The following is a 20,672-nucleotide window of genomic DNA, read 5'->3' as shown; positions in this document are numbered from 1 at the left end:
GGATCCCTTGTCTCAAGGTTGCCTCTTTATCAGTGCCACAATGTTGGCATGAACTGCCATGAGCAGCCCACAGGCATGAGCCCTCAGACAAACACTCTGGTGTGAGCCACAAAACCCCAACATGACTCCGAACCTGCAGGAAAACAAGGCACTAGCACTAAGACAGACATCTCCAAACACATCAGAATGGTGCAATTCTTTTGGTTCTGCAGGAAGAGGCCTGACAGGGGAAGCCTCCAGTGGCCGCAGGGACAAGAGGTCTGTACCAATTAACGGCCCAACTTGCTCAAGCCAAAAAACTTTTAGAGCAGCTGCAGTTTTATTACTAGACCCAATCACTAGGAAACAGATCAGAATACTTGAAGGAAATATCCCTCTTGTGGCTATGAGATTTTTCTTCAGAAATTCTGGTTTCAGAGATGTGTCTTTGTGACACTGGAAAGGAGGAAGAGGGGCACGTTTTGTTAAGTCTAGGGCTGTCCTTCCCATGGGGATGCTGAGAAGGGGCAAGCAGGCACTGATAGCGATCTCAGCTCGGGTGGACAAACGGCCCGAGCAGCCCCCATAGCAAAGGGCAAGCCACCCAGAGCCTCCTGCACATGGAAACCCAAACACACATTTTCCCAGCGTGCCAAAACCACCTCTCACAGACAAAGGCATGTTGCAGGGAGTGCCCCAGACCCACAGTGGAGCCGTGCGCAGCTCTCGGATGAAAAGGAAACCCAGCTACAAGGAGTTTCCTGACTTCTAATTTTGGCAGCTCTCACTAGCACTGCCAGGCACAGAATACCAAAGCGATGAGAGTTTGCCTGCTTTCTGCTTATTAAACAGAGTTCGCCCAGCATTTTTGTTTACCTCAACACTATCGCCCAGGGCGGTTTCGAGGTTGCAGCGCTGTTGAGTGAGCGCCGGGATGGCACAAAGCCACGGCTGCACCAACTGCATGGCCGGCCGAAGGACTCGTGGCTCAGCCCATGTGCTTCTCATGGTCCTGCGGCTTGGGGTTGGGCTGAAGCCAGAGACTGGCCCCGGCCCCGCCTTTCTCCTCTTTTTAAAGCCTGCCGAAAGCAGCCGCTGTCAGATGTGGGCTCTGTGCTGCTCCTGTGCTTCCTCTTTCACTGTCTGAAAAAGTATAAAGTGCTCCATGTCTTGGCGAGAGCTCCTTCCCCCCTGGCTGGTGATCGTGGCAGGACTGACAGGCATCGTGCTGCTCTGCGTCTCCACCAAAGATGTGCCCATTGCCCCGCTCAGGACCAAGGTAAGGGTGAATGGCTCTGCCAGGGGTGGGCAAACAAGGTCACACAGGGCAACATGCAAAAAACAATGTCCTCAGCTCCAGGGCTGCTTCTTGGGGAGAACTTGCCAGTTTCCTTGTGCTCCTCCCTGGTGCAAGATAGACATTTGAACTACAAACAGGTGTGTTGTTACTTTTTACATTCATTGCACTACTGAGTGACTTTGTAGCCTGAAACAACTGACTGAGGGATCAGAACAAGTCTGAGGATGGGAGGGCATCCTTCAGCATGCCGCGGCTTTTTCAGCCGAAGACAAACCACCCTCTTTGGGCCCAAGAGCCCAGCTGCTCAGGGAAGGAGCAGGCTCACCATCATCCATCCATCAGTGATGTTCGGCGCAGGCTGGGCAGAAGCAGCCCACAGCAGGAGCCATCCTACAGCAGGAAGGATCCACAGCTTCAGCACAGGGAAAGAGCTGCATCCTTCTTGAAAAACAGTAGAGCTTTATTTTCTACTTCTCTTCTTCTGTCTCTTATTCTCTTGATTTTAGGCAAAGATTCAGCCTGCTCAAAGCAGCAGTTAGATCTGCTCATGCTTCTTGATGCAAAGCTGCTGAGATGAGCTCAGTTGCGTGATTTGGTTTAAAAGAAGTAGGTTAGAGATGCTGCCCTTTCTCATGCTTGTCAAATTGAACTGGATTTAAAAAAAATCCTATTGCTCCAAGTTCTTCCCAGCAGCTCTCTGTCCTTCCCTGACGTTGATCTGTGGCATCGATGCGGTGACCCCTTGCGCTCCCAGCAGCAGCCTCTCATTTTTTGAGGGAGAAAAAAATCCCAGCTTCTCTGCCAAGACCACTCGTTTCCTCTTCTCCTAGTGCAGCTGACACGTCCCTGCCAGAAATATGAGCTGTCACTCATGTAGGAGGTTGCCAGCAGGCTTGAGCAGAACTGCGTCCTTCCACATTCTGCTTGGGCTCTGGCCCCAGCACTGAGCCCAGTGAAACTGGAAGCTCCCAGAAGGGTGCAGGCAGTGCTCAGGGCTGCAGCCAGGCTCCATATTCTGCTGAAACCTTTCTGACAGCACAAACCTCTCTGAAGGTTTCCCCTCCCACTCAGTCACAGTTATGAATATTTCTGTGCAAGATGCAGGTAAGACCATACGCTACCACATACCTCCCAGATCTGTGTAGGAGGTGTCCCAGACTGCAGTAGTGAAGTGAAACCCTATGCTAGCACAAAGGCTGTTCTGAGCATGGGCTGCAGGGTACTCCAGCTCAGTCAGTATAGCATCATAGAATACCCTGAGCTGGAACAGACCCACAAGGGCCGGTGAGCCCAACTCCTGGCTCCACACTGGGCTACCCAACCAGATCAGATCCTGCACTGCAAAGAGATCAAGAAAGCCCTCGGCCTGGCCACAGGGTGACTCCTGGCAACTTCTCCTTCCTCCACACTGTGCTCCAAGCATGACAATTCTTACCCCTTATGCAGGGTTTGACGGTAAAAGAATGAATTCTGTTCAGCGTTAGGTGTCATACTTTGAAAAATACTGGGGTTTTCCTCACTAGTTTGAGTCGCTTCAGCCCCACAAATGCCAGCAAAAAGGGTTTCATGCCTTAATGCTTGGGGGTTTTCTTCTTTTTAATCTCTCAAGTCTTGCTTTGATGTTGAAATGTGATTATCATAGGATGCTGGGGAACCCTTGGCTTTCCATGTAACTATACAACAGGAGAATATGGCCGTGCACAATATGTTGAGAAATCTCATGCTGGCTGCTGCAGTTTCTACCGAGACATCATCTTGATCTCCATGGGACCACTGCATTTAAGAGTGCATGCTGCAACTTCAACAGGCTTGGCACACATCAGAGCAAACCCAGATCACATCTTTTCCTCCCTGCAGTAGGGATGTGAGATTCTCAGCTTCTTCAGAAGCAGGAACAAGCCACAGCCCTCTGAGTGCTTCATGAAAGCCTTCCCTCTTTAACAAACCAACCCAAGAGCAGTCAGTCTCAGAATCAGCTGATAGACTGCATAGATCTCTCTTTTATTGCACTAGAGCCTCTCCTGAGTTCCAGATAGCTCAGCTTGCAACGGAAGCCCTTTGCCTGCTTTCAGGAACAGCTACAGAGCATGCCACTGTAGGAATTACACATCTCTGGGTATTTTTCTATTCCTTCTGCTTCTCATTCAGTAATGCTGCTGGTTCACTGCACATGCACTTCACTTTTTGTCTTCACCTCTTTCTTTGAATGTAAAAAGTTAACTCGAATAATGCAGTGTAGGCAACCCAGGGTACCTATGTAACACTTAGCAACCCTACAATAACAAAGAAGTGAGCATTCAGTGGTATTCATCTAAAATGTTTTTGGGATTTTCCAGTATGGCATTGTTGTGGATGCTGGCCCATCCCGCACCATCCTGTTCATCTACCAGTGGACCACCACCAAGGCAAACAAGACCGGGGTGATCAAAGAGTGTAGTTCCTGCACAGTGCAAGGTAAGGTGCCAGATTCATGCTTGCTGGTCTCTGGAATTAGTATGGGATGGATAAAGACAGAAAAAAACTGCACATGGTCCATTACTGCAACTTCCTTGGCTCTTATATCAAGGCAATGCTGCTGAGCTCCTCACCCCAGGGGAGATGGCAGCAATGGAGGCAAGCCTGGCCACAGGGTGACTCCTGGCAACTTCTCCCTCCTCCACACTGTGCTCCAAGCATGACAGTTCTAACCCCTTATGCAGGGTTTGATGGTAAAAGCATGAGTTCTGTTCAGCTTTAGGTGTCATATTTTGGAAAATACCAGGGTGTTGCTCACTAGTTTGAGTTGCTTCAGCCCCACAGATGCCATCAAAAAGGGTTCTCATGCCTTAATGCTTGGGGTTTTTTTTTTGTTTTGTTTGTTTTTTGTTTTTTTAATCTCTCAGTCTTGCTTTGCTTTGATGTTGAAATGTGATTATCACAGGATACTGGGAAACCCTGAACTCTCAGTAGCAAAGCAACCAGAGAACAAGCAGGGGATTGATGCTCTTGCAGACTGCTAGCAAAGTAAGCCACCCACAAATAATATAACAAGGCTCCCTGAAACCTTGTGTATCCTTTGATTGCTGTCACAGTCTGGGTTTAAAAAAAGCAGCTGTAGCTCAGTGCTCAAAGACTTATTTGAAACGGCTGTAAGTTGTCAGCAGTAGGAAGAGACCAAGGCAAGTCTCCTTCCCAGAAGAGAGGCAGTCCTCAGTCTGCATGGCCATAGGTAATAGCAGCTCAGCTCCATGCAGGGCCCAAGACAGCAAAGCTGATGGGAGAGGGACACAAAGCCAGCAAGGCAAGAGGGGCAGAGGATGAGGAAGCAAGGCTTTTGGCTCTTTCTGGACAGTAGTTCAAAACCAACACTTAAAGCCACACTGAATTGTGCTGGCAAGATGAGTCAGGGCTTGCACGCAGCTTCCCTCTGCACAGCACCAACTTCCTCTAGAGCAGAGGTGCCTTGCTTGTAGGCTCAGGGTTCAGAAACCACAGGAGGAAGTGGCTGGAGGAAGGATCTGGCACATCAGTTTCAGTGCTGTCTGCATGGCCTTTTGCTCATCATTTAAAGTGGTTAAAGCCACAATTTTCCCCCTCTGTGGGCTGAGACAGCTTCAGCTGTTGCAGCAGCCATGCATCTGATTCACAGTCACTCACAAGATATCTTAGCAGCATAGCTGGGGTTAGGTTAATGCAAACTGGTATTCACATGTTTACCATTTTGCTCCCAGAAGAGCAAGACTGAAGAACAGGAAGAACTCCTTTGTTCCACCTGTGAAGTGTCCTGTCTTTATGCATGTCCTGGAGGCTCTCTAATAACAGCTCTCACTTCTACCACATATTCCATAGAAAATTCCATTCTTTCCCCTGATCCTCAGGTCCAGAAATCCTCAACTACTCAGATTCTCCTCAGAAAGTAGGAAAGATCTTGGATACATGTTTGAACTGGGCCCAGAGCAAGATCCCGGCAGAGCAGCACAGCCAGACTCCCCTGTACCTGGGAGCAACCACCAGCATAAGGCAGCTGAAGTGAGTGCATGTTGCAAACCCACACCCAGAGATCAGCACACATCATGCGGATCATTCTGTAAACAAAAATCTCACCGTTTGCTCTACTGTGTTTCATTCCTAATCTGCTGGTCAGGTAAACCTTCTTCAGTTCCCCATGCACTCAAGGGGAGTACGGCATGGCTGTGACTACACCACATCTCCCAGGGCACCTATGAAGATGAGTCTTGCTACTGGTCACTTTTGCAATGAGGGCCAGGGAAAACATCTGTCAGTCTGGAAGCTGTTTTCACTTGACATGACACGCAGCACGGGCTGCAGAGGTTTTTCTTGTCAGCAGGTTGGGAGCAGTGGTGGGAAGATCCACTTTATGATACACACTTCTGTGGAAACTGCTCTCAGTCACCTCATTACTGGGAACTGTCTCCTTTCAGACACTGGGGGAGAGTAAGGTCTAGAGGGAGAAAGTCAGTGGGGTAAGGCCACAGCATCTCTCAGTGGCAGAGGGTACTAAACTCCAAAATTCTTGAATGGTGGCACAGCTGATCAAATCATATCTCTATCTCTATTGTGCAGGCTGTTCTTGCCACCAGTGCTGTGCAAGGGGAGAGGGAAGCAGCAGCAGGATTATTGTCTCACCACGCTGCTACCCAAAAATGGGGAGAACAGCACATGTTCTGCAGCTGTGCCCACCGTGGACTGCTCCTGGCAAAGCACAATAAACATGCCCTCTTTTTCTTTTCTATCTAGCCTCAGCCATCCCACCCTCTCTGATGATCTCCTTGCAGCCCTGACTGTGGTCCTGAAGTCATCCCCCTTTGACTTTCAGAGGGTACAAATCTTGTCCAGTCCAGATGAGGAAGCATTCAACTGGGTTGCTGTTAACTACATTCTGGAGAACTTCTTCAAGGTAAAGAATTTCTAGAGGAGGCATGTTACATCCAACACCAGCTGGCTAGGGAACGCGATATGGTTAAAAATGAGTTGAAGGACCAAATACAACATTGCCTACACATGCTCGTGTAGCTGCCCTAATTTTCTGGACAACACATCAAGGATGCTTGCATCGATAACTTTAAACAGCCTGGTCCTCCCCTGATCAGGTCCCTACAGTTCTACTTCCAAATGCATTGCTGCTGCCTGCAGGCAACAACCTGTAAACAGCAAAGCAAGGAAAAAACCCATAGATGTTCCTCTCATTCTGATGCTAGCAGGAGTATAGCTGGGTGTCCCATGCTAGAGCCCTGCTCTGTATTCAGAAGGTACTAATTCAGAAGGAACAACAACAACAACAAAAATATATTTAATTTTCCTTGCTCACTCCATACGTTCTCAATCTGCTGCACCTCAGGAAGGATTCAAAGTGCAAAAGAAAAGCAGGCTAGATAGCAGCAACTGAGTTACCCCACAGCAGGGAAGTGAAAGGCAGGTCTGATAAATTGCAGCAAGCATGCGCCAGCTAGGAAATTGCTAATCCTGCTGGCAGCAAAGCAGATTCCCCAGGCTAGCAACAGAGTGCTCATGTCTGCAGTCAGTGTAAGCTTTCCTGTCCACATCATAAACTTCAGCACTGGCAAAATGAGTTCTGTGGAAGATGAAACCATAGGGTTCTTCTGATGGGAGAGTGCTTCAGCACTGAGGCAGCACTTGAAGCCTGTACCTGCCCACCTGGGAACCTCCCTCTCCCTCTCTACCACCATCTTCTCCCCTGCTCACACTATTGCTGAGATCAGCTATCCCAAGTGCTGAGCTTTGTTTGCTCTCACTTTGGGGAGCTCTGTGCAGATGGCAGCCATTGCACAGCCATTGTTCCCTCCAAAGCCAGCAGTTTAGCATCCCGGTGTCCTGTGGGGGGAAAGAAACAGGTGGGCTTTACTGCACCAGAAGTTGCTTTCTCTGTACACTAATGTTTGCATCTGACTAAAACCCAGATGTAGCAAGCCTTAAGAACTACTTCTCTGTTTCTTTTTGGGTCAGTACGACTGGCGAGGACAAATGGTCCCATCTGGAAATGGAATGGCAGGAGTCCTGTCCATAGGAGGAGCCTCAACACAGCTCACTTCCAAGGTAGAAGGGAACCAGGAGGGAGTGAGGCTGCAGCTGTATGGGCAGACACACACAGTGTACACCCACCACTGTCCCTGCCACGGCACAGACCAGCTCCGCAGCAGGCTGCTCTCCATGCTCATACAAGTGAGTATCTGCCAAAAGGGCTCTTGGAAGGTTCCTAGATATCATGTCAGCCCTTTGTACCAAATGACAGTTGCATAACATGTAGCTGCTTATAGGCAAAATGTCAGTATGTGTCTCTAGCAGAGAGTGTTCACATATCTAAAAAACAAAACAACAAAAACAACAACAACAACAACAACAACAACAACAAAAACAACAACAAAACCCAACCCAGGGCATTTGTCAAACATGCTCTCGATGTCTGAACCAATGCCCTCCAAGCAGACATAAAGGTACCCATCCTGGGGTTTCCTACTGACAGGATCTTTGGCTCACTACTTAATATAGTGGAGCACAAAGAGGAGCTAAAATCACACTCAAGGTAGAGACCTGGATATCCTGGAGAGACCTGCTACCCACAGTTATGCTGGGGAATTCCTAGAGATGAAGAACACTCATTCTCAAAGGGCTTCTTCAGCCCCACACAGCTTTAGTGGGCAAGCAGCCAACTGAGAGGGGGCTGGGCACCTGCATGCCACCCAGGTCACGCTTGCTAATGGAGAGCATGGGGGCTGCAGCATCATAAAACAGTGACTTACCCACACCTGGCTGGCTGCCTAACGTAAGTGGGATCACCTTCCGTTTCAGTGATCAGACTTGTGAACGTGGGCAAAACAGGAACCACATGGAAAGGAGACCAGAACAGCCTTTCACTAGAAAGAGTACCTTAATTTATTGAGCAGGTAGGGCCATGATTCCCACAAGCCAGGACTCCTCAGCCTCCCACAGGAGATCCAGCTGCTGCAGCTTGCACTGAACTCAGCAGGAGCTGGGATCCTGCTGCATCAGTCTGGGTCTTGCAGTTCAATAGCTGAGATAAGGTTTGACAAACCTTTTGCAGCATGCCCACTCAATTACAACACGGTGTTAGAAAAAATAACTCTTCCTCATCACGTGCATTTTATCTATAAAGCCTTGGGATGCCAACCTCCTCTCTCACAGCCCTTGTTTTATTCTCTCTCCAGGAACAAGGAAGTGCTAAAACTGTGCCTAACCCCTGCTGGCCCCTCAGCTACTTCCAAGAAGTGCAATGGAACTCGGTGCACAAAGGGCCTTGTACTGTCAGTGATGACACACTGGATATCCCCAACCCTGACCAGGTTTTCAACATCACCGGCACCAGCAATCCCTCTGCCTGCATGAGACTTGTGCAAAGACTGCTCAACTCCTCCTCTTCCTGCAGCTTCCTCAATAATTTCCCCAAAAGTGCTGCCAAACCCCTCCAAACCAGGTTTCTGGTGGGTTCTCATTTACTCTGGGGTAGCCAATTACTACTGGGAATACAATAAATGGGACCAGTTCAGTCATTAATAAATACAGAGGGAACAGTCACAACGTCCTCTACTAGGCAAGTGGGCCAGTGCTCTGCTTAGTGCCACACAAGCTCTCTTGTCCTCTCCCCATCACTGGGATAAATAAGAATAATTCAAATAAGAACCAGAGGCTTCCCACCAACTGCAATGAGAAAGCCTTTCCATTCCATATTCCAGCAGTGTCTGCCTGTCAGACTCTGGGGCTTCACTGAGCCATAAAGGAGCTCACATGATCCAGCAGGTACAGGGCAAGGTGGGAGCTACACTGGGCAGGACCTCTTATACCAAGTCCTTGGTGAAGCAAAAGATCCACTCCCACTTTGAGCAGACATCCAGGATGCTCCACCATCCACATGCTGGTATCAGAAACCTTGGATCTATCATTAGAGTGTTAAGCCAGGACCAGATTCTAAAGACAGTGAATTTCAGAGAAAGCACCCAGAGAGAGGAAGTGACAATTGTTTTTGCTGCCATTGTAGGTGATTTCTGAGGCCATGGAGTTCCTGAGGGAAACCACATCCTCTCCTGAGTTGGGTCAGGCAGTCAACAAGCTTTGTGAGATGTCTGTCAAAGAGGTAAATGGAATAATTTATTGTACAGGGATAGTGGGAAGCCAGGAACCTTTTGGAAAAGCCCACATGGGTCAAAACTAACAGAGTTATAAGTCACAGGCTTATTTTCCTTCCTCTCCAATCTCAGCTGCTACCCTTGGTACACTTACATTTAATCACATGAGAAGCCACAGTTACCTTATACTGCACATAAAGGAGTAAGCAGGAAGCCTGTCTACTCACTCCTGCACATCACTTTGATATTCCTGTTATCCTCTGTTCTTTCAGTGTAAGGAACACATCTGTTCAGACTCCAGGGACTATCCCACTTCATCTGGGCTCATGCAGACTAAGCCACAGGGTCTCCAGAAGTTCTTCCTCAGCTGGTGTCTTACAAGGGCACCTTCATTTGAAGCACACAACAACCAGACAGCCTTTCCTTACCAACATCTAAACTAGCCAGTTCTTACAGGGTTTGCTAGTGGGGTAGCAAAGTCCCCTTAGTAGTTCCCTAAAGTTTTCTCTTCTGTTTAGAAGGGAAAGGCCTTGTTAGTGATCCTGCTGAGAGAAAGGCTGCAGCATTAGCTCAGCCTAAGCACAGAGCAGAAAGTCCTATCAAGCAGTTGACCTGCAATGCAGCTGTAAGAGACCTGGCTGTCAGTTCTGAAGCTCTCCAAACTGCCAGGTCTCTTAAAGAGATTGGGAAAAAGGACTGAGAGGTGGCACTGGTCTCCAGACCACAGCCCAGCACGATAGGACAGGACTGAAACCCCCTCCTCCAGTCCTGCAGCCAGTCCCAGACAGAAAGGGAGCATTTTTAACACGCCTGAAATTTAACTACTGAATATTTACTTTTTTTCTCCTCCTTTCGTTCTTCCTTTGGAAAAAACACCAGCTAGTCAAGGAGACCCAGACAAGTCTGGATGCACTTGCTGATTACTGCATTGTATCTGCCTTCATCTTTCATCTCAGTACAAAGGGATATGTTTTTGACTTCAATCAGTCTGTTCAGGATGCATTCCAGGTCAGTTATCTACTGTGTGGTACATCCAATTACAAAGGTAAGATGATTTCAATAAAGCCAGACTGCTTCCAGTGTTACAAGACCTAACCAACAAGGTTTCTCCAAAAAGATATTTTTGCAAAATCAATTCACATTTGTTATAAGTAAGAAAAAGAATGTCAGAGAGCTAGGGATTCCACTCATGAAAAACAGATGGGTCGAAACCTTATTCAAAGCAATATTATCTTTAAGAATCCATGTCCAAGAAGCAAGTGAAGGAAGATTGCTTTGTCATCACTTAAGGCTATGGACAAAGCTTGGATAATATTTCCTAAGCCAAAAGATTCTGCCCTATATCTGCAATCACCTTTAAACCAGTCATGCTTTACAGCTGGTGAAGGCAGCTGCTCCAGGATCTGGAGCTACTTAGGAAAGTAGGATTTGATTCAGGTCCTCACACTCACAAAATAAAAGCTTACTCTTCAATTTGTCAGCTCACTAATAGAAGTGTGACTCCCCTCAGATGTGAGCAGGGCAGCATTAGTAATAGCAGTTCAGCCAGCCACATAGCAATCACCAGCCAAAACCAAGGTTAGGTCCAGGGTCCATCCAGCAAACTCAAACTGAAAAGCCAGAAACAAGTGCCCTACAACATCAGTCTGAGGTTCATTCAGCCAATAGGGCCACAAGCAAAACTACTTACAAGAGAGATCCACCAGGGAAAATCAGGCAGAGAGCAGGAGTAAAAACAGCTCAGAAAAGAAAGAGCTGCTCAGGGCAGAGCTTAAATGGAGCTCCAAGGGCAGTAAGCAGAGGGGCTGAGTGGAAATCTCAGGTGAGGCTGTTTAGGGCAATTAAGGTGTAGCAGTGCACTCAGAGCCCTAAGAGAGGAAGAGCTGCTCATTTCAAGCCTAATCCATGGGTCAGTCTCAACAAAAGCATGCAAGGTCTTAGTTCTGTTCACAGAAGTACAGCTGTTCTACCCAGTTTTTCTTCTGATCTCTTCTCCTTTTCCTGTCAATAGACTGGTGACACATCATCTGTCTGGACTCTTGGATACCTGCTGAATCTGACCAATGACATCACCCAGGACAGCCCAAGCTTCCTCAAGGGCATTGACCCAGGTGTCTGGTCTTTGCTCCTCATCCTCTTTGTGGTGCTGCTCACTGGCTCGTTCATGCGCATCTCATACCGAGTGATGGTCAAGGAGAACAGCTTCAGTAACAGGAACAGCAGTGTTTTTGATGACAACTGACTTATTCCAGGACTAGATTCTCTTGCCAGAGGGCAGCCAACAGAGTATATACAGAAATCACACAGGTGAAAATCCCTGGAGGATGCAGGTGGTTTTCCTGCAAGAGTCTCAGGACCTTGTTTCACTTTGCAACCATTTGCACGACTGTACACTGAGAAAACAGATTCTGCCATGCTGGAAGCCTGAGGTTCACAGTGGATGACAAGCTATACATTCTCCAAATGAGACCAGCTTGCACAGATCTTGCTTGGGCTGCAACTGCAATTACTTGTGTCAACCTAATGAAAACATTCCCTTGAGGAGGAGGCGGGCCAGGAGCACTATTGTAAAGTTAATATTGAATAATCCTGTCTAATTAGGAAAAGTTATATTTAAAAAGGCATTCTGTCCTCTTCTTTGCCCACAAGAGGGAAGATGCCTGCAACATATCACTAGTGGAGACTGGAACAGCTTTAAAATACAATCAGAATACAGCTGCTGATCTGCTTGGACTCTCCAAGGAAGAAAACTTGTATTTTCTTCCTGCCACCACTCACCTGTCCTTCCATCTCAGTGACAGTATCCATGTATCCCACCCAGTGAATGCTCCTGCTGACCGAATCCTTCAAAAGCAACAGGCTTTGGTCTTGCTCTGTGCAAAACATACAGAATATCAAAGGAGAAACCAAGGGCATAGACACACAGCGGAGTTCCTGTCTCTCAGCTGAGTCGTGGTAACTCAGGGTTAAAACTGTCAATTTAAACACTTTAACCAGGATTTATATTAAGATATTTTATCTCGCACTTAAAATTGGGTGCATGATGGCAGCTCACTCATTTGCACTGAACTGCCTGTCTCCCTGCCCCTGGAATGTGATATCTAACACTGTCCTTCAGGCAAGAACAGACTTAAGAGCAGCAGCTTTCCCAGTTGTCAGCCTGACGACTTTCATGTTAGACTGTGACCAAATCGACTTTACAGTCCAACATTCAGGATTCCTCTGGGACTTGGCAGCCGTTCCAGCTTCTCTGGTCTGCTCTGTTCTTCTAACAGGAGCTGCTGTACAATTCTCCACATTATTGTGAAGAAAATGGATGGATTCAGACAAATGCTGACCTTTGACTAAAGCACTTAGAGTTCACCTCTCAGAATGCTTCAGAGACTTAAACAGACCAGTTGTTTAAAGCCCAAGGCCAAGTGCCTTCAACTCACTGCAGACCACTTAAAACAGAAATTTAAATGCTCATAGATGCAATGATTTGCCTTGCAGGATATTTAAAGCTACCATGGCACTCAAATCCTTTCAAACCTGGTTATTAATCCCTTGTGTTCCTAATTCACATATAGGACAACCCACTCCTCCCACCCCCATCTATTAGTATTGGTGTGTTCATAAATTTTCAGGCCAACTAATGAAGGTCTGGAACCTGTCAGTCAAGTTTGGAGGGGTGTGGAAACAGACTGAAACAAGCTTCATATTCATTTCTTTGAGTTGCAGGTTAGATATTTTTAATTATATCATGTTATTAAAGATGTTTGAATAGACTGTCTGTGTTATTCTTGGCAAGAGATCAAAGCAGGGGTTTTATTGTGAATACAAACTGTTTCAGAGGAGAGGATGAGGGATGCTGACTTTGCCTCTGTTTACTCAGGAGTTGTTACGCTGTGTACTTCTGGGGTACACAATGAGAACCCCTGAAGGCACTTTCTTCCCAGTGGCAGGGAGGCAGAAAATGACTTTAGATAACTTGGCTGCTGGTATTTAGTTGATGAGAGACACGTCAACATCTTTGATGTGTTCTTTGCTCAAACCATCTGAAGAAGGAAGAGGAGGGCTTCAGACAAGCCTGCACAGAAGAAAAACTGAGGTTATCGGGGAGTCAGCAGCAGTCTTGAGGGGAAATCCTCAAGACTTCAATCCTCCTGCTTCTGGAAACGCAATCTTAAAACAGCCACCACACACTGGTAGTAGCTTTAGTCTCTCCTTTGCCACCACTCTCCCTCCAAATACAGCCACTGCTGTCTTCAGCTGCAGGTTGATGGCTTGTATGTTGTGGTACCAGATGAGAGTAGGCAAATTTGTTCTCCTACAATGATTGTGCTGCCCATCCCAACAGGCAGCCCCAGCAGCCAGGGTAAACCAGGCTTCAAATGGGCAGTAGTAAAAATGCTATCCAGCAGAAATAAACAATTACAGGTGTATTCATTAGACACTGAGCTAAATTGGTATTTTAAAAGCCCTGAAGTGCGTTTTCAGCCATAAAAATAAAAAAATGCACAATTGGGAACTTACAAGAAGAAAGCAAGCCAATCAAGGTAACATGCTCCTTTCTACCAACTTCCTACAGAAACAGCTCTGTCATTTCAACACCTCGTAAACGTGCAGAACTAATCCCCAGATTACCTCGACAGCAGAAATCTACTTAAAAAGAGATTCTAGATTACCTCACCGACTTTGAAACAAAGATACTTGCAGCCTTTGGTTACAGTGCAGTAGTTAATTGTGGAAATGATTAATAATGAAGATTTTTAATCTGTGTGTAAATTCCTCATGCATAGCTCCCTCCCTTCTCACTATGGGCTGAGCCATGGGAGAGCTCTTCTGGCAGGTAATGTCTTCTTACATGTCAATGCAGTTATGCTGCTGTCAGCAAGCATCCATAAGAAAGAAATCCAAAGCTCCAGAAACACAATAGGTTCGCTGACCTGCTGCTGACAGAGTAGCTTAAATTTCATGTCAGCATGTTTGTAGGAGTGTATTAGACCCTTGTCTTTCTTCCAGTTTATAGTATTTCCAAAGTATCATGGAATCCCAGCCAATAAATCCCATCCAGACTGTACCAATGAACTACCACACCAACTGAGATAAACAACGGTGCCTGCAGTGCAGTTCTGCAGTACCACGTCCAGCACAACAGGACCAGACTTGCTCCCTTCTTCTTGTTCTGAGGCACCCAGGCTCCCTGGGACTGTGGGAGAAGGACATGAAGTGAGCCCTAACATCTTTACAAGAGTGTGGTGAGGTGCTGGAACAGCTGCCCAGAGAGGCTGTGGATGCCCCTGGAGGTGTTCAAGGCCAGGTTGGACGGGGCCCTGGGCAGCCTGGGCTGCTATGAAATGTGGAGGTTGGTGGCCCTGCCTCTGGCAGAGGTTGGAATTTCATGGTCCCTTCCAACCCAGGCCACTCTGTGATTCTGTGATTTTAAATTGTGTTCTTATACCATGCCTATGATCATATATCAGATAATCTTCCAGCAAAGTAGAAAGCCATATGATGTTTATGTCCTACCTCATGGACTAACACTCCCACTTCAAGAGCTAATTCAGAACTGAAGTAGATGGAAATGCTATTAGTAGAACAAGTCCAAATGAAAATTGGGATCAGCAAAACACAGATTTTTGCCACAGCTATCTTAAAATAAAAGTCTTTCTGTAACACCATCAAATCCAGGCAAGTAGATGCCTGAATTAAAGCGTTCTGAGGTTTTGCAAGAGTAGCATATCTAGTCACTCCCACGTGTACCAGTACACAGTGGAATCCATGAAAATGAAAAGTCTTTGACCTGCTTTCTACTATGCTCTCCGTGAGATATAGTCTCCTTGCGGTAGGGTGCTCCTAAATAAGCGCTGCGAGCATAAATTCTCGTTCTCCCGAGTTGCAATGACGGAGATTAGTCACAAGAGGGAGGCTGGCGGGGCAGCGCCTTCAAGCTCAGCAGATCCCTAACGCCGGTAGCTGCTCCCACAGCAGATCAGATCCATTAGCAAGCAGGCTCGTCCGGAAACTCGATGAGCAGCCTCCTGATGTGGATAGAGATAAAAGATATGCTGCACTGTGGAAGTTCTCTACATGTGGGAGGCAAAAGCAGCTCTGATCAGTGATATAAGAAACAGCAGCATTAGTGGAAAAAGATTTCCATGCAGAGAGACGGGGCAATAGCATGGCGTACGATGAAGGGTCTTTTGGCAATAAGAGAAAGAATAATCCCTAATTGGAAGAGGACTGCACGGGGAATGGGGGAGAGGAGATGGGAGAGAGACGGAGGAATGATAACATCAACTTTTGTGTGAAGGAAGATTTATTTTTGGTCACAGCAGGGGGTGTCACCATATGCCCACCTCATGACTGAGTTAGTCACTGCTCCTCAGAGCAAACTCGTTAGAGGAGCATATCTGCTGAGTGAAAGGTGATACTTACAGTGCTTATCTATGGGCACTGTACTGCAGTGAATGAGGAAAACATGGGAGCAGTGTTCAAAGTTCACTCATTTAAAGCACGAGGGAGATGTAAACAGCCAGTTAATATTGATCCTTATGACAATTAAAGGCTGCTTCAGCATTACATTCATTTTCATAGTAATCACTGACAATGTTTAAGACCTCTTGAGTGCAAGCTAGAAGTAACAAGCCCACAGCACCCCTCTGAACTGAGGAGCTCAGCAGAAACCGTGAGGGCAAATGGAAGGAGCTCTTCCACAGATCATGGTTAAATGATGGGACTCAACATGACAGATGTCCATGTTTATGTCAAAAGCTTATGTAGCTGTAAAAAGTCATTAGATAAATTTATCTGAAAACAATCTACCAATGCTATTAAACAAAAAGATGCTTGCTTATGGCTAAAAGAATTGCCAGAACCACCTCCCATAACCAAGTATGTTTGCCCTGCTGCTCTCTGGCTGCTAGATCATTAGAGACAAGATACTGGCTGGATGGACTTGCTGCTTGATCCCAACCAGCTGTTCCTCTTTCCTGGTTACAGCTGAAACAGAGATGATTTTCTTTATAGTGTCTGGTATGATGCTATGCTTTTGCCTAAGGAGAAAAACATTGCTAAGAACAAATTGATGTTTTAGTTTTTGCTGAGCAGCACTGTACAGAGCCAAAGACATTTCAGTTTTTCAGCTTCTCACTGTCCTGCCAGCAAGAGGGCTGGGGAGGGCACAAGGAACTGGGAGGGGGCAAAACCAGGACAGCTGAGCTCAACTGGCCAGAGATATTCCATAGCACATGACATCATGTGAGGAAACTCAGGTTGGGGGGAGTTGGCCAGGGGGGGCTGCTGCAGCAGGAGGTGAGCAGCTGGTTGTGCATCACTTGTTTTGTATGTAATTATTATCATTACTGTTGTAGCTCTCTTCTGTCCTAGTAAATAGTTTTTACCTCAACCTACAAGTTCTACCTTTTCTCTTCCAATTCCCTCCCCCACCCCACGGTGAGCAGAAGGCTGCATGGTGTTCAGCTGCTGGTGGGGTTAAACCACAACAGCCTCTCAACCAGGAATCCTGCAGCTGCACCTCTCACTCAGCAGCCTCTGGATGTAACCTCCCACCTGCAATACCTGCTTCATTGGAAGATCTACATGAGGCAGAATCTCTCAGGAACAGTAATTCATTGAAAATAAAGTACTGTTTATCCTTAGAAATGAAAAATCAGAACGACTGGAATGACCAGGTGTGCTCATACCCATGCCACACTTTGGTTATACCATAAACCTGGAATGACACCACTGACAGCTCTGCAATTTGAGAAGCAGGCTTTCACCCACATTCATTCTGCAGCTTCCTTCTCTGGAACTCAGAGCTTCATTTGTACCTATTTAAGCAGAATTAGTTCCATGATTTGTTTGTGTTCCCACCAGCTCCACCCCAGATCCAAGGCTCAGTTCAGTATTTCAGAGACACAAACTGCTGCCTTGCTTGCTGGTAAAGAATAAGGAATTACAGCCCCCGTAGCACATGAACAACAGTGGTTCTGTAAAAGGGGAAGGCAGCACTCAAAAATTACTTTTTTTCGAGGTATTTCTCTCAAACCAAATGTATTCACAGTAAAATTTGCTTCCATACTGAAAGCAGTAAAGACAGTTCATAAAAACATTTACCATAAAAAGTTAAAGGAAAAAACCACCTACAATAGAGTTAAAAAAAAAAAAAGAAATGCAACTTTCAGTTTAGTTTTAACTTCACTTCTACGTCTTCCTCTGGATTAAACCCACGACTTTGGCTTGGCAATAGTGGCCTCTAATGTTTTTTAGCATCCCTGTTTTAGTCATTAATTCATACAGCAATCCTCACTGATGGGAAATTTGGAAGCATCTAAATGAGGTGAAGTCTCCTTATTTGTCACTTGCAGCAAGTTTTGAGAGCTTCCAAAGAAATCAAATCCCAGTTAAACCAGATGTCTTCAATAAAAGACACAATGTGGAAGACACATTTCTGCCCCAATTGGTCAAACTGTTCCTTTCCATGCTATTCCTATTACTTTCCAATGTTCCTACTTCCCTGCCTTGGGAATCTGCAGCAGCTCCTCTGTGCAGAGTGTCCACTAAACCAAGAACATTTAGGAATGCACTTTATCATTTTGTTCATGCAGGGCCATAGAATTTGTGTTTTCTTTCTCCCAGGACTTGCAGAATTGTCAGCTTAGTACAGATGGTTTGCCTTTGAAGGCATGCTTCATGTGAGACAAGGTTCTGGCAGGAAGCAGCCTCACTACTTGCCAGCTTACCTTCTGGTAGCAGTAATTGCTGGGCTGCCAGAGCATTAGAAGTCACAGGGCTAAAATGGTCTGCAGCTCCAGCAGTGCTCCGTAGAGACTGCTGGCAGTTTGGCCGTGTTCCTTCTCAGAGACAGCTTAGAAAAAATGGCATTCTGCTTTAAGTTAAAAAATGCAAAAGTATTTAAAATAGAATTGTCATTTCCTGTGGATCTGCATGTAGCTAGGTATAGAAGTACTGGCTGAGTGGAATATAAATAGCAAAAATAAATGTTGCCTGAACAATGTGAAAGGCTTCCTAATCCGTGGATCTTCAGGTGGCCGAATCTCCCAGGGAAACCTCCACAGACTTCATCACAGGAGCAAAACTGTAGCTACCCCATGGGGCATTATCACCTGCTATACTGGGTGTGACCCTGCTTGCACGCTGGGGATGGGTATCCAAAGTCTTAATTGTACAGAGTAATTCCACTTCCTAGCTGCCATCGTGAATGCTGGGGGCGGCCACCATTTCTCACTCTACACATTGATGAACAGCTTCCCAAACACTGAAGGCAGAGAGGGCTGAACCACAAGCGTAAGCTGGCAGAAGCATAGGCTACAGAGGCTCATAATTTCTAATGAAGGAAGGAAATAGACTTTTGCCACTAATGCACAGCCCTCTGCCTTCTGACTGGAAGAAAAAAAAAAAAGCCCTCTATCTGCAGGAAACGCAGCAGCATGTGTACCAGCAAACCCCCTCCCAACCCTGCAGTGGCTCCCCCCAGTCTGCTTTTACGCAGAGTTTTCTGTGCTGTATGAGCACAGAAGCTTGCTAATGCTGTTCTGAGCAGGCCTTGATGATAATTTAATTTGTGCTGAATATACTTTCCTAGACAGCAGAACACCGCAAGCAGCAAAACACAGGCAAAATTAAGCTCCCTTCTATCTTTTTAATCAGAAAGAAGGCAGTATTCATTTTTTATCTTACTCTGAAGATATGACATGACATCCTGGAGGAAAAGCTGTCTTTACTGATTATTGCACAGCTGCATGAAATCTTGAGTAAGTCTGGTCCAGATTGATCCCAGCTGCCTTTGATACTTGTATAAGATAGAGACATTTTGGATTTTGTTACCTCATATACCTTTATGTGCAAGAAAAGGTGTAGTTAGAGTGCTCCTCAGAGCTGGAGTGAGCTGAGCCAACCCCTTCCACCGATTCTGGCATGAATGCAGCCCAGAGTTAGCAATTTAATTCAATGTCATGCCTATAATCATGTGGGATAAATCTGGACCCTAATGCCTTTGCATTACTCAGCTGTCTTGCAGTGAACTGCATAAGCCTCCTACCTTCAGGCTCAGAACGTGGAGGACGAGCAGGATGTGCATCTTCCTAGTCCTGTCTGGGCACCTCTGTGCTCTGCACAGGGCTCTCCCAGGGCCTCTGGAGGCTGCCCAGGCAGCTCTCAGGTTCCTCCAGATGCTCTGAGGCTCTTCCCAGGCTCTCCAGGGTTGTCCAGGTGCCTCTGGGGCTGCTCCAAATGCTCCTGGGCTCTTTCCAGCATTTCTGCGGGTACGTGTTGTTTACATGCCAAAAATGTCATTCACCCACACCCTTGTATTAAGCCAACAACCAGAGGCTATTTTATCTCCTGCAAAAGCCTTCATGATATTCTTCGTCTCATGCTTACCTCCTCACCTGACCCCGTCTCAGAAACAGTTGGGTCATTGTTATCTGAACATAGATCCTGATACAGATACAAGTCATAATGTGGCTGTGTGTTACATGAGTGCCTGAACTGTACACAGAGTGCCAGCCCGGCATGCTCTGTTTGTGTATAGAGAATTGAGGTCATCTGCTGCTTTCGCCTCAGTCCACCCCCACATCAAGGCAACATTTTGCGACTGACAGGGCTTGGGGAGCACAATTAGGAGCTGCTTTCAAGTTCTAGCTCCATTATGGAACAAGAAGCGCTAGGACCTACAGACCTCACTAGCATCCTAATGAAGATGTGTAATCATAACAAGGCCCTGCTTAAACAGCAGCCACAGCAGGCCCTGAGGAAGCCACGACCAACAGATGAGCTGTCTGTGCAAGAATGTGCAAATGAAGCCGGGTAATAAGTGATAATGGTGCAGAATGGGACAGGGCAAAGGTAAGCCAGGAGGAATCGATGCAGCTGGGGATGCTGGGCTGCCTAATGACAGGGCTGGAGCAGCAGGAGCTCAGGATGAAGGCATCGCCCTGCACAGCTCTGCCACAGCCGCCATTCCAGCTCCAACCCAGGAAAGCCACTGGTCTGCTCTGTGCATCCATTTGTGTGCACACTGTAACACTGGATAAAGAACCTAACAGGGCACTGCTGCATACTTGGTCCTGCCTTGGCACCGACCCGTGCCTGCATGCCGCAGCCAGCACACACCTGAAGGCAACGGCCACCGCGGGCAGGGCGGTGAGGCAGAGAGCAACAAACGCGCCCAGCGCTGCGCCCGCGCCCCAACCGACGCCCGGCGTGAGGCGCCGTTGCCATGATAACGGCCGCGCGGCCCCGCCGCCTCAGGCGGCTGCGCGCCAGAAAGTGCTAGAAAGGCGCTG

The 20,672-nt window shown here is 46.9% G+C and overlaps 2 protein-coding genes across 2 annotated transcripts in view; one reads left to right on the top strand and one right to left on the bottom strand.

The window, feature by feature from the left end:
* NELFB (negative elongation factor complex member B) overlaps positions 1-19,585 on the bottom strand; it is a 32,168-nt gene extending 12,583 nt beyond the window's left edge. The window contains exon 1 of the mRNA XM_085239120.1: positions 19,427-19,585. Coding sequence (XP_085095246.1) covers positions 19,427-19,465 — 39 coding nt within the window. The 5' untranslated portion in view covers positions 19,466-19,585. The remainder of the gene's footprint in view (positions 1-19,426) is intronic.
* LOC104913658 (ectonucleoside triphosphate diphosphohydrolase 2-like) lies at positions 1,013-13,146 on the top strand. The gene is made up of 9 exons (XM_010720766.3): positions 1,013-1,258; positions 3,616-3,733; positions 5,137-5,287; positions 6,017-6,176; positions 7,244-7,459; positions 8,464-8,736; positions 9,291-9,386; positions 10,258-10,386; positions 11,390-13,146. The coding sequence occupies exons 1-9, from the start codon at positions 1,145-1,147 to the stop codon at positions 11,618-11,620; spliced, it is 1,488 nt and encodes a 495-aa protein (XP_010719068.2). The 5' UTR covers positions 1,013-1,144; the 3' UTR covers positions 11,621-13,146.
* Positions 19,586-20,672: the final 1,087 nt, after the last annotated feature.

Source organism: Meleagris gallopavo, chromosome 19 (assembly GCF_905368555.1).
Source record: "Meleagris gallopavo chromosome 19, MGAL_WU_HG_1.1, whole genome shotgun sequence".
NCBI lineage: Eukaryota > Metazoa > Chordata > Aves > Galliformes > Phasianidae > Meleagris > Meleagris gallopavo.
This window is presented reverse-complemented; position numbering and strand designations above follow the sequence as displayed.

Coding starts and splice junctions, on each gene's coding strand:
- LOC104913658 (XM_010720766.3), top strand. CDS start 1,145: ATGTCTTGGCGAGAGCTCCTTCCCCCCTGGCTGGTGATCGTGGCAGGA. Junction 7,460..8,463: donor TGCTCTCCATGCTCATACAA/GTGAGTATCTGC, acceptor TTCTCTCTCCAG/GAACAAGGAAGTGCTAAAAC. Junction 10,387..11,389: donor CTGTTCAGGATGCATTCCAG/GTCAGTTATCTA, acceptor TCCTGTCAATAG/ACTGGTGACACATCATCTGT.